We start from the raw sequence: 14,336 nt of genomic DNA on the forward strand, positions 1-14,336 counted from the left end.
AATATTTTTCTTAGGATTTCGTATTTTCGATTTACTCTTAAAGTACTAATAATTCTCAAGCAAACTTAGCCGTTATAGTTTCCCTTGAAAGTTTGATATATGTACTTACTACCATTCTGATTTTTTTTTAATTTTCGCTCGATTTTAATGAAAATTTGCACTTTAAAGTTGAATATTTTGCAAACAAATCACTGAAACGAAAAATCGTTTTAGCAACCCCCTAATGATTTCAAAATACCTATCCAACGATATTCCCACACTACAAGGTTAGATGAGAAAAAAAAAACACCCCCACTTTACGTCTATAGGAGGTACATCAAAAAAAAATTTTTAACTAAAGTTATTATTGTACCATTTTGTCGACATAGTTTACATACATATTCGTGGAAAATTACAGCTTTCTAGCATTGATAGTCCCTGAGCAAAGCCGCGGACAGACAGACAGACAGACAGACAGACAGATATGGCGAAACTATAAATCCGTTTTTTCCATTTTGGCTTCGGAACCCTAAAAACGCTAGGAGACGTCTGCCGTATATTTGTCCCGTTTAGAGAATGATTTATAAATACAAAAAGTTCAGGTACAAGAAAACAAAAGTGGCAAGTCACATATTTATTAAATTGTAAAGATATAATTTGAACAGGACTTGCGCTTGTAATTAACATTGTATCTTAATGCCTCCAACATTAACCGTAAAATACGCCTTTGCGGCCTAATTAATTCTTAAGTTACACTGACCATTGAAAGCTTTATGCTCTTCGTGTATTATTTACACAAATACCACTACCGCACTCATTCGCATACTGTGATTTTGCATATTGCTATATCTACATGCGTAACTAAATTAATGCCTTAAGAATATTTGACACATTTTTTTATTTAACCAAAGTAACTTGAAAAAATTTCAGAAACAAGTAAAATACTTATTTAACCGGCTTTTGAGGTCCAGTATGAAATGAGCAGTAACCGCATAGACTAGGGGCGTAGAAGCGAGTCGTTAGTGGTTCGTGGGGCGGGGTGTTCACTTGCGGAAGCACGAGATAGGGTTAAAGTAGCACTGCCTGAAGCGGACTTGGCGCTTGTCGGCGCGCCACGGTCTCGCCAGGCGGCCGTCGAGGGCTCGGAAGTTCCACCCGCGGGGCTCCGCTTGCGGCCAGGAGCGTCCCACGCGACCCAAGCCCAGTCTGCAACAATAAATTAACAAGTTACTCAATAATAATCAAAAACATAATTAAGTACCTTGTTTCTTCGCGCCTGCGATGTGCACGGCAGTGCTCATGCATCATCCGTCTTTAAATCCTTATAAAAGTAATATCAGCGGAATTACAATATTTTTACAATAGCTCCGTATCTACTAGCTATCTAAAAACCCAATTAGCTAATAAAAATCCAATTTAATCCGTTAATCTTCATGCTATCGTCTATGCACCGACAAATCATGGGTTTTAAAAAAGTTTAAAGAAATGAGAGTTAAGTAGGGACCAAGTTATATTTGCATTTGAATTCGTTTTACAATTGTTCAGTACAATTAGCTCTCTTAGGGGCTGTTTCACCATCCATTGATTAGCGTTAACCGATGGTTAAATATGATGCCGTCTCCGTCTATTCGAACAAAACAAATAGAGACGGCATCACACCTAACCGCCAGTTAACACTAATCAATGGATGGTGAAACAGCCCCTTAATCTCTTACCTGATGAATACTTACCTGATTGAATACGTATTGTTTCAATTGTTTTGAAAGATTTAAATCCAGTGCCAGTTGCGTTCAGCTTAAACTTTGATTTACCTATTATTTAAGCATGAATTGGGATACTGCTTTGAAAATTGGATCATTTTGGTACCTACTAAGAGCCACCAATTCTGTGATTCGCAGACACAAGACAGGGAGCTAATTACAAAGCCAGGGAAGCTTTGGGATCAAGTGTCCAACTCGTAAACTTCGCTTGCCACCGTTGTTAGTGGTGGTTAGTGTTCTATAAACAATGAAGTACCTGCGTTTAACTAAGCGCTCAGGGAGTAGGTAAAGTAGGCTGAAATTTGTCGAGCGAGAAAATAGTCTCTTCTAGTGTTGGATCCCATTCGATACGAACGCACGCGTCGACATGGCGTCAAAATCGATGAAAAGGTGCAGTAAAAAAATGTATTACAATGTTCGTCAAGGGAGTGATGGCAATAATCAATCGAACTGCAGATTGATTTATCAAAGACAGAGGCATCAATACTATTTATTTTATTTACCTAATACTAAAGTTTCCCGAATCGAGACTTGAAGAACTTTTCTATTTTTGCCGATTATATTGTTTGTGACAAACTTAACTTTACAGTTTCCCCCACACATAATACTGTTTACCAACTCCAAATATAATTTGTAATCGTAAAAATGCATTTTTTGTGATATAACAAAAAATTACGGTTTTTAGATTTTTAGATACTTACCTGGATTCTTTTGTTAATTTAAATATTATTGTTTTGTTTCTAGCAATCTAAATGTTTCAATGAAAAACATTAACTAATGTTGCAGTTTTTCCTCTTCTTTCACGTTTTTTTCTTAGAATAAAGCTTAATTAAAACTATCGATATTTTTATTTCACATCCCGAAAATATACACAGAACTTTCCTTATTCAGTGCGGCACAGAGTGCATAAGACCTTGTATTTTATTATAGCTATACATTTTAAACAAAACAAGATGTTGACGTACGCCTTTAGGTTCATGTCAATTAATTCATTAAGTAATTTTAATATTCAAAGCATATATATATATATATATATATGTATGGTGACATGACGTTAAAAAAATGATTTAAGTTTCTTAAACGGTACAGGGTGTAATAAGCCCTGTACCGCCACAATGATAGTTTTATGACCAGGTGGAAATGGAATGGAAATAATAGAAAAATCACTGCCGCAGCGATCGTGTTAAATGAAATACGGGGGAAAAAATAAGTTTTAGCAATAGGCTAGCTAGAAGACTAAAATAAACTGTTTAGTCCGTCAGTTAGATTATTAATCCACCTATGAGCGGTCTAGGAGACCAGTAGTTTTAAAGGATACGCAATAATTATAGAAATTTAGTTTAAATTTAATAAAAACGTAATTAATAAAATTGTAACAGTCTATGCTATTTATTTGCAATAAAAATTACAAAATAAATCAATAGATTTTTTTATAAACTTAACACATTTCAGTAGGTTTCTCCGATTTTTTCTGTAAAATTACTTACCCGAAGGGGATATGAGATCTCTAAAAATAGGAACATAATATAAAGATTATTATTAAAGTTTCATCAAATTGAATGATCAACCAAGTTATTTAAAACTGATTTAATTTTACAGGAACATTTTATTTTTATAAAATTGGAAACCCTCAAAACAACCATTTTTGTCGGCAATCGATAATAATTTTCGAACATTCGAGACAAATTAGTCTCTTGCATTCAATGATGTCACTTATTTTAACCACCTTTCGTGACTGTGATACTAGGAAGCATGTATTACTAAAAAATAAAAATTAATATTTTTAATTATAATAAAAATGATAACAAATAAAACACAAACACACACAACCACCTGCGTTCGGTCTCTGAGACCGTTGTCGCCAGTATTATGCTCATTTAATTAAAAGGAATACACCTCCAAACGAGTCGACCACATGGCGGCCATTGATTGACCCCCGGAAAAGATACAAGGTAATAATTATGCACTACTTAGGTCTAGGACTAACCTAGCTGTTGCCCGCGACTTCATATGCGAAGAATTCGTTTATCACTATCCCGCGGGGACTATGCTGATTACTCGCAAAATTAGCCTAAGTTAATTTAGCATAAGTACTTACTAATATTTTTTTATCTAAGCATCGTCGGTGTCCGAGGACCGCTAAGGTAAAAATACAACATGTGTACTTTAGTTTTCTGTTTTTCTATTTTTGCTGGCGTTTTTTTAGCTTTAATATGAATTAGAAGTTATAATAAAAATATGTACCTAGAAACTTTTTTGTTTGTGGCTGATTACCTTGGTCTTAGACGAATATTTTACTTTATGCACTAGAGCATAAAAAGTCATATTTTATGTCGCCTAGATCCAGCATAAAGACGAACTTTACGAGCATGAGAAGTGAAAAAAATATTGTAAGTACACGTATTTTTTCTTTTGTTTGACAAACAAAAAATGACGAGGATGCAGTACTTTCGAGTGACGTCACCATATAGTACGAATTTTACCTTATAGTGACGTCACAAGCCCCCCCCACTCCGGAAGTTTAATGATCTACGCCTTTGTCGATTTTTAATAATTTGTAAACCAAAAAATACGTGTTCCATATTTTTCCATAATCTAACTGACGGACTACATACGAGTAGAATTATATATTTTTAACTCAGTCGTCATCCCTATTTACCTTTCTTCAGCGTCGAGTTGAAGTAGCAGTTTGCGAAGAGCGGCGGTGTTGATGGCGTCCCAGGGCGTTGAAGACATGTCCATTTCGTTCCCATCATGAGTCACTAGGGAATTTTCTGACTGCTCATCGTCTTGTTCCTAAGTGAAATATGTCATAGAGTAATATTATTTTTGGCTAGGCTACGTTAAGGCTATATTACTTATAATATTAAATTGATGTATTAAATATGCCGACTTGTAATTCTTTCTTGTCACATTTTGTTCATGAAAGGGTTAAAGTCGGAATGTTCTACTTTTCTTGGCCCAATAAAATGTTTTTCTTATATTTTTACATTCTTTTTTGCTACGTCTTATTAAGTCATGACGATGTCATCCAAATAAAATAAAAAATAATAATATTGAACCGTTTATTAGGTGTATTATATTATAGTTTTACTTCTTTACTCTTCGATATAAATATTAACCAGAACTTTCTTAAATCTGCAAGGTAGCATTCGCACAGGTTAAAAGTATATTTTTCTAATTCCATTTCTGTTAAAACGCGTTTGTCGTCATTCTTTTCGAGCAGGCACTTAAATATTTATGTTATTATTTTCTAAAACATTTATTTGTGTTATCAGTAGGGAGGGAACTTATAAATTCGCTTCGAGAAGTTCGTTTGATCATATATTATCATTCAATTTCAAGTTGAAAATTTAGAAAATATTAAACTCTACTGCCTTAATTATATTTTCATCTTTCATATTCTCGTTGAAAATAATCACTGTACTTGTTGCGTTTTGTTAAGCTCTACGAGTAACTTGACACCCTTGCTCTTGTTAGTAACTTGTACGCCGCGCACTATACAGTCGAGGGTATAAATATCTATACAGCCATCGCGTCAAATATATGTATATGTTGTGGACCAAGTGATAAATCGGTCATTTTTCATAATGCCCATAATGATATGAGATGGCAATTTGATAAAAACTATTTAATTAATTAAATTGGCTAGAGTAATAAAAAATCATGTTTCTTACTATTATTTTTATTTTTACGTGAAATTTATTCGTTTTATAGATTCATTACCTATGAAATTAATCAAAATCTGTAAAGTAAGTTATATAATTATAACAATTGAACCTAACACGCTCCTTCTAGCTGCGCTCGTCGTCACACCTAAGCATTTCCGATTTTCCTTTCCTTTTGCCGATTCAATTAATCATACTTGTTGCCTAAAATTATTTGTACCTAATCAAATTGCCCAGCAATCACGTAGCAATATTCATAATAACCAGACAATGTGATAAATAATGAAGTTTAGGAATAATTAATCACTTAGCCCGGTATAGCTTCATTATTCATAATGTCCGGGCATTATGAATAATGCCCTTATTAATCACTTGGTCCATAACATACGACCTTATGGTTAGATTGGTTAGTGTCATAAGATGTATAGATTTTTTTGACGTCTGGTAACGTACAATACAATGACTCTAATTACAAGGTAAGCAATAGGCCGCCTTATCGCTTAAGAGCGATCTCTTCCAGGCAACCTTTTTTTTTTTACAGAAAGAAGTAAGAACTAGATTACAGTAGGTGGTGCATCAACAGTAGATGGGAATATTATAAAACAACAAAAATACATCTACACACACACATATATATATATATATATATATACATAACCAACCAGCCGTGGTGGCCTAGTGGTTTGACCTATCGCCTCTCAAGCAGAGGGTCGTGGGTTCGAACCCCGGCTCGCACCTCTGAGTTTTTCGAAATTCATGTGCGGAATTACATTTGAAATTTACCACGAGCTTTGCGGTGAAGGAAAACATCGTGAGGAAACCTACACAAACCTGCGAAGCGATTCAATGGTTCGTGCGAAGTTCCCAATCCGCACTGGGCCCGCGTGGGAACTATGGCCCAAGCCCTCTTGTTCTGAGAGGAGGCCTGTGCCCAGCAGTGGGACGTATATAGGCTGGATGATGAATATAATACATTTATACCCTTAAACATATTTATACCCGTACATATATTTATGCCCTTAACTGTACAATGTTTCCAGGTTCATCCTGTGTCGATATTATGAAGAGGGTGATTGAGTAAGTTCTGCAGCTTAACGGTTTTAATGAATTTCCACGGGATTATTAATAGCACTTAACGGTTTAATTTTAATAATGAATCGCTTCAAACGCTCCTTATATAGGTACTATGTTGGTTACATTACAATTTGGCCACGTAACTGATGGTTCATTTAATTTAATGATCACGAGTGCTTGTGTTGCAGTTTATATGGGCTCATTAAGTCGTAAGCCTACCTAGAGTACTTTGTTATAATTGACTTTAAAAAGGTTTATACCGGTAAAACTACTGTACTTATCCCGTTTTGTAGCATCCATCTACTGTTAATTGGAAGTTTACAACTACAATACTTACTGGTAGGCTGAATTTTTACCATTAAGTGAACACACACATATAAACGCGCGCCTGCACACACACACACACACACACACACACACACACACACACACACACACTTGTGATTACTAGTTCCTTAGGCTTATCTAATAAACCCTTAAGATAACTCTATTTTATAGTTGGTTTATTATCCATCCTACCTTGTGGAAGAGCGGGGTCCACTGACACAAGCATTGTTTTGCTTAAAAGGAGTCCCCAACTTTGTTCTATTGTAACAATGTTATTATTTAAACCAATAAAAGTTTTTTACTTTATTTTTATTTTTCAATAAGTACATTACAAATATTCTTTATTACAAATTAGAGGCCGTATTGTCTAACGCGCTGAGGTTTACGATTGCATTCACCATCTCTTTCTACCCTAATTTTACGCCATGGGACAGGAAGAAGTAGTGACAACGATTGTGATTTCAAGTGTCTTGACAACAAGGCCTCAGATCACAAAAAACAAAAAGTCAGGGTAGACAATATATACGAGTAAGTAACCTAATCGCTTGAAAACTTGTAAACGGTGACTTCCTGTAGGTACCTAATTGTTTTTTATGTAAGGAAAAATGCATCATGTCGTTGTTGTGAGTGTACTTTAAAATAAGTAAAAGCTTGTTAAAAATATAAATGTAAAATACCTTTTTGCTACCAGAAAGCCCGATATACCTGACGGACATCGCCTGAAGCTTCTGAAATAGGTTCTTTGTCCCTCGCTATATTAATTAAAATAAATGAAAACAGTTACGAATTTTTCATGTTTTTATGTGGCACATATACCTACATAAAACGTGCTACTTTTGATTTCCGTTAATTTTTAGTTAAAATTATTTCTCCAAGGCACTAGTGACCTAACTGCTGTTTAAAAGATAATTAATAATAATATTAATTTTGCACAGTAAAACAGTAAAACTTATGACATTTTTCGTTAGCTAAAGTGTTTTTAATTCACACATATTTACAAAAAGAAGGTTAAAAAAGTAAATTCTTTGGTGTCTCTTGTCAATTTCTAATTTTTGATTTTTACAAGTTGACTTTTGACAATGGCTGTGAAGTCAACGTGTATGAATAAAAAAAAGTTTTTTTTCGCTTGGGCCAAACAGTTAAACACCAGGGAGTTTGTTTCACTGAACTAAGCCATCTGCTGAAGTTAACGGAAATGATAAAAAAAAACCTCGGCATATCAAATTCCTTCAAGAAAGACAATGGATTTTATTCATTGATTTTCGAATAGTGCCCATCTAAGTATTTCACTTGTAGAAACGGAACACTAGGAAAAACACTGTGGTGCTATTCTCACTACATACATTTTACTGTGTTATAAATTAGCTGTTGGTTCTTCTTAAATAAAAATAAGCAATTCAAATAAAATTTATATTTTTTTTGTATCAACATTTCATGTTCCAAAACAAATATAAGCTAAGGACCACTGTACGTAATTGTCCAATGTATGTAATCTTTAAATGGTAACTCTTAAATTATTTTACGGATAATTTCCAGAATAGATAAATTGGAAATTGGAAAAAAAGCAAATTTAAATAATTCGAAAAAATAAATTTAAGTGTGGTATGAAAATTGAGTCACAAATATTATTGCCAAACAAAACATTTTTATTTTTATTTTGGACCAATGTTTTCCACTTGTATTGTGTTAGTGTTACCAGGTAATCAATCAGTCGCCTTATTATGGGCAAAATTATCTTTTAGGCTTTTTTTAACACCATGTTGGTATCGATGTAAAGGAAGTAGGGAAGACTTACCATTGGTGCAGCATGAGCGGATATTATCAGCAGCGTCAATGTGCACACCACGACGAACATACTGCTAGTTGACGCGATCGGAAACTTCATTGTGATGCTTCTGTAGATATCTGTTTGAAAAAACCAAATAGACTTGATTAAATTAATTCTCAGTACCTGGGCGACCGAGCTTTGTTCAGGCTTTAACTCGACAATAAGCGTTTTCCCAGAGATAAAACCAATTAAGCTAGATCGATTTGTCATCCCCAAAAACCCCACTTACCAAATTTCATCGAAATCGTTGGAGCCGTTTCCGGATCCCCGAAATATATATATATATATATATACATGTACACTAAGTAAGTACAAGAATTGCTCGTTTAAAGGTATTAGATATATATTAGATAAATGGTTTTTTTTTCAGACTGAATCTATAATACTTGTTTACAAGAACTAAACTCAATAATTTAACTGGTCCATCCATCCCAGCCTATATAAGTCTCACTGCTAGGCACAGGCCTTCTCTCATAATAAGAGGACTTGAGCTGTAGTTCCCACGCGGGCCCAGTGCGGACTGGGAACTTCACACACACCATTGAATTGCTTCGCAGGTTTGTTGAGGTTTCCTCACGATGTTTTTCCTTCACCGTAAAGCTCGTGGTAAATTTCAAATGTAATTTGATACCTGAATTTCGAAAAACTCAGAGGTGTGAGCCGGGGTTTGAACCCACGATCCTCTGCTTGAGAGGCCATAGGACGATTCGCATAAATTTATTCTAGTGTTGACACTGAGAAAGTCCCGAAAATTATAAAGAATTTGAGTCGAACCCAGGTCCTCAGCAATCCGTGCTGCGTGCTATAATCCCTACACCACCGCTGGACAGGAATCTAGACACGAATTTTTCCTATGCATACATATCTCAGGTTTCTTTTTAGGGTTCCGGAGCCAAAATGGCAAAAACGGAAGCCTTATAGTTTTGTCAAGTCCGTCTGTCTGTCTGTCTGTCTGTCCGTCCGTCCGTATGTCACAGGCATTTTACTCGAAAACTACAAGATGTATATCAATGAAATATGGATTACCGATGTCTTGTCAGAGCCGCTATTTACTTTGTAGTTAAATTACAAAAATAAATATTTATAGGGGGCACTCCATACACGTAACAGAAATTGTATTTTTATTTAACTCGCATCAATAGTTCGACAGCTCTTTTGAAAAGATAATAAGGTTTCTCAAAAACTTTTTTGATTTAGTGAATATTTCCGGAAATAATCGCTCCCAAAGTAGCAAAAATTGTGCCCCCCCCTCTATCTTGTAAACCGTATGTCCAAAAAATATGCAAAAAATATACTAAGGTAACGCTTAATAAATACTTTCAACGAAAATTGGTTTCAACATTGGATATGCCGTTTTTGAGTTATTGCCGAAAAACTGCGCTTCTCAACAAAAGGACGTAAGTGCCGTGAAGATACGCTCTTTTTCTGGTAATAGATTTTAAGACTGTAGTAAGTGTTTTAAATGTGTTATAACGCACATAACATTACTTGTTATTTTTCGTAATGGCTACGGAACCCTATCTTGGGCGTGTCCGACACGCTCTTGGCCGTTCTTTATTTTATTTTCTACTACGCTACTTACGCAGCAGCACTAGCGACATCTATGTTCCGCTCTCATCGAGAGACATCACATTCTTTCGGAACTAAGTAACCGCTCACCCAGACAACCATGTCTCAGTTTGTATTATCTTCTGCTTAAATTCTAATCTTAAGTTTTAAAGATTTTAACGAATCTAAGTAATTATAATTTACTTATTAATTTATTTCCCCTGGGAAATTTATATCTTACATTAATTGCATACTAATGTAGTGTAGCGTAACACATATAATAATTCTCGATTCCCTTATATAAGTAGTTATAACTGAAAAGGCCAAAATCAGATACTGCAGTTGCTTCTTTGTACTTCGCGACTAATCACTACCGTACCCCGCCAAGTCGAGCAAAACAAAAACAAAGGCACAGCCATTCAGGCTATTTTCAACACACATATATTACCTACGGCCCATAGCAGCGACTACTAGAGGCCTTTTTTTATATTTAATGAAATGTTTGCTTGCTCCCTTGACAGGTTGATCTGCGCTATTCATCATCTAAGCATGAGTTGATGACGGCAGCGTTGCGGTTATAAAAATTTTAGAATGTACAAAATACATAACTCAGAAGACTGTAGGTATAAACTTTCTTAGTTAAAATTGTAGAGCTAACCAGTAACAATAAACTTAACTTGTATCTCAATTACAGTAACTCAAAATATCAACTGTAAATTGGCCGTACAACTGTAATTAAAAAAACATTCCACTTAGAGTCGGACTCGCGCTAGAGGGTTCCGTATCTAATTAAAAATCGTTATTGAAATTCATAACCTGCACCAACGCTCTGACTAAAATATTAATAATTGAAAAAAATCGATACATCGAAGTACCTATTTACGTTTGTTTGACTCTCAAAACTGAAAGTGTAAGTTTGTCATCGTTAACTATTTTTAACATGAAAAACGGAAAACAAAAGACTTTTCTGATTAATTCTTTAAAGCACATATGCTGTGAGAGTTTCCTTACAGCCAAATTGAATTTTAATGAAATTTAATAATTCTTGTCTAAATTAATTCGTAGTAACCAAGGGACTTACTCGAAATAATAAATAATACACAAATAAATATATGGGCAAAATTCGATTTTCAGTAAGAGTAACAGCGAAAAATATTTCATGTCTGTCTTCTACCTAGTTAATTTCAATAAATTTTCAAGCTACAATTAAGGTTGTGCCTTGGTAAACTCGCATATTTGATGTAGGTATTCTATGTCTTTCGGTTGTACAAGCATAAATAAATAAGTTTGCCGATCCTTTGAGATACTTGTTCTAAGAAACCTCGGGGCCCTCTTTTCCATTGGGTACTCGGGCATCTGCGAGCAACAGGGCTCTGCGAGCAACAGGACTCTGCGAGCAACAGGACTCCTACTTATACTTTCGGAATATAAATTTCTATAAGTTCATGCGACTCCTTTGGTTCAAATCTTGGTCCCATTAACCTAAATTGTACAAGCCTCTTTTTGGTTAAAGACTTCCTTGTAATCTAGTAACCTCTATGGGTTTTGATTTACTCTAATTAAGAGTTACGTTTTTCGTTTTGAAGTACGGAATCCTAAAAAAACACGAGCTGCGTCCGACAGACGGTCGACGCTTGCTTATTTTTCACTCCGGGATCTCCCTTTGTGTCAATACGTCCATAACATTTAATACCAGAAACAAGATATAATTAATATTGCCGCGATGATTTATCTGATAATATATTATATTAGGTACATTAAGTAAAAAATTAATTAATTATGTGATGGACGGCTACGTAAGTAGTACTTATATAAAGCATTCGAAGCGACCTGTTTTATAAATAATTTCTTTTTGGGCTGTTCTATCCAACTACAACAGAAATTCGACATATTATCTAATAAAAAAATATTTTTTCACTGCTCATGCTCGTAAAGTTCGTATTTATGCCGGATCTAGGCGACATAAAATGACTTTTTATGCTCTATGCATAAAGTAAAATCTTCGTCTAAGACTAAGGCAATCAGGTGTAAACAGCCACAAGCAAGAAGTTTCTACATATTTTTTAAAACAATTTTTAATTTAAATAAAACTAAAGATCAATCAAAATAGATCAATAAAACTAAAAAATTATAATATAATAGTAATGCGTGAACATAGAAGGTACATAGTAAGAAACAATTGTTTCCACTGTTGCTATTTAATTTCCTCGCCATCGAAGTGAAAGCAGAGTGTAAAACTCGAGCATTAAACCCATTTTCCCTTTACGTGTCTATCCACAATCGCCGTACCGGCTCGGGCTATACGAACGTCTTGGTAAAATGGCTCGTTTTATGCTCTTGTTGTACAATATACCATTGAAGGCGACTACCCACTTTGTTTCATATAAATGTTTTAATTTCTTGGAAATTTTTTCTACCTCGACGAAATATAGGGTTTCGAATTTTTTTAATGTAGGTAAATAATTATCATAGTCTTTTCATTTGTATACTAATATTATTATGTTTGTTTATAAACGAAATTTTAGCAATTATTTCTGAAATTAAAAACGTAAACGCTTTTATGTATTTTTTCTCATCCCTTTATTTTTTTATCGCTTTAACGTTTGCTTCTGTCAGGTAACAGGTTTGTAATTTTCATGAAAGAGACCTATTAACAAGCAAGCAAGAAAAATTATCGCCTCTGGGAATATTTCACCTTTAGTAGAACCTGTAAGGGCATTACACAGCTTAGCACCTTTTGTATCAAAACGATTGAGTCCATCCTTTCGAAGGGATTTATTTACTAAAGTTAATCAGTTTCTGTACAGGATTCCGTAAATGGACATGGTGTCGGTTGTAAAATGTAAAAGGTTAACCTTTCGAGCCATACATCTTGATAACCTCTTTCAAGGCCCGTATTCTAGGGATATCCTAACGGCTTAATTCATATCAGTGTCTCACTTTACGTGCGATGCTTGTGTGTAAAAGTGAGATAGAAATTTGGCTCGACCGATGTGGATATAAGTCACAGGTCCAAAAATGCGTCGGTCCGTCATTCGAGTTGCCTTGACAAGTAATTGGATAGATGATATGCTATCAATGATATTTTCTATGGCGTCTGATATGAGTAGAACAATTAAGTAAAAGTTAGGGGTTTGTTAGTATAATACTTAGTGCTGTTCATAAAATACACACAACCGCAAAAGTTATGTAGAATTTTATTAAGGTAAGACTTTTGTTATACCATATTGTATCGTATAATAAGAAAAGTGGAATGCAACTTTACACCAAGCGTATAAATATTTGCAAACGGTTGAGGTCCATCCTACTATCCTACTAATATTATAAATGTGAAAGTTTGTGAGTGAGTATGTTTGTTACTTCTTTACGCTTAAAACTGCTGGACGGATTTGGATGAAATTTGGCGGAAAGTGAGTTTATAACCTGGATTAAAACATAGGATAGGTACTATTTATCCCGATATTCCACGGGGATAGGATGAAATCTTGAAATAACAACGCCGGGCTTAGAGTCATGAATTTTTTTTTCGTTCTGGCGGTTCACTTTTATATTATAACACTTCTACATAATATCATAAAGAGGAAGATTTGTATTTTTTTATGTTTGTAACGAATAAACTCAAAGACCAAGCAGCCCAGCGGGCAACGCGGCGAAGGAGGGGGCGGGGCACCGAAATGCGGGAGAGGCGAGCACTCTTTGAAGTACTCTTACGCTCCTGTAAATATATCGTTTGCCCTCACAATAAGTAAATCCCAGGGACAAACTTTCTCGATGGTTGGTATCGACCTAAGAAAAGCGTGCATTTCTTACGGGCAATTACTTATATTATTATGTTGGTTCTTGAGTAGGATCTCTTGAAAATCAATATGTTTTGCTACCACCTACTAATAATACTGCCAATAGTACATAGGGAAACATTAAGGTAAAATATAAAATAAAAAAACAAACCTATATACCTAGCCTTAAATTTACAAAAAAAGTAAATAAAAAATTGTAGAAAAATAATATAGGTAAAACCACAAATATAGATTACACTAGATTACGCAAATGCATCTACTTTTTTTATTTTTTTTTATTTGACTGGATGGCAAACGAGCAAATGGGTCTCCTGATGGTAAGAGATCACCACCGCCCATAAAACATCTGCAACAC

The 14,336-nt window shown here is 34.7% G+C and overlaps 1 protein-coding gene across 1 annotated transcript; it reads right to left on the reverse strand.

The window, feature by feature from the left end:
- Positions 1-598: 598 nt before the first annotated feature.
- Positions 599-8,713, reverse strand: LOC141436916 (allatostatin-like; the record flags this gene model as incomplete). The annotated part of the gene is given in 3 exon segments (XM_074100037.1): positions 599-1,185; positions 4,399-4,535; positions 8,604-8,713. Coding segments are annotated over 3 exon segments (390 nt in total). The 3' UTR covers positions 599-1,022.
- Between the last annotated feature and the right edge of the window lie 5,623 nt (positions 8,714-14,336).

Source organism: Choristoneura fumiferana, chromosome 17, assembly GCF_025370935.1.
Source record: "Choristoneura fumiferana chromosome 17, NRCan_CFum_1, whole genome shotgun sequence".
Classification (NCBI taxonomy): domain Eukaryota; kingdom Metazoa; phylum Arthropoda; class Insecta; order Lepidoptera; family Tortricidae; genus Choristoneura; species Choristoneura fumiferana.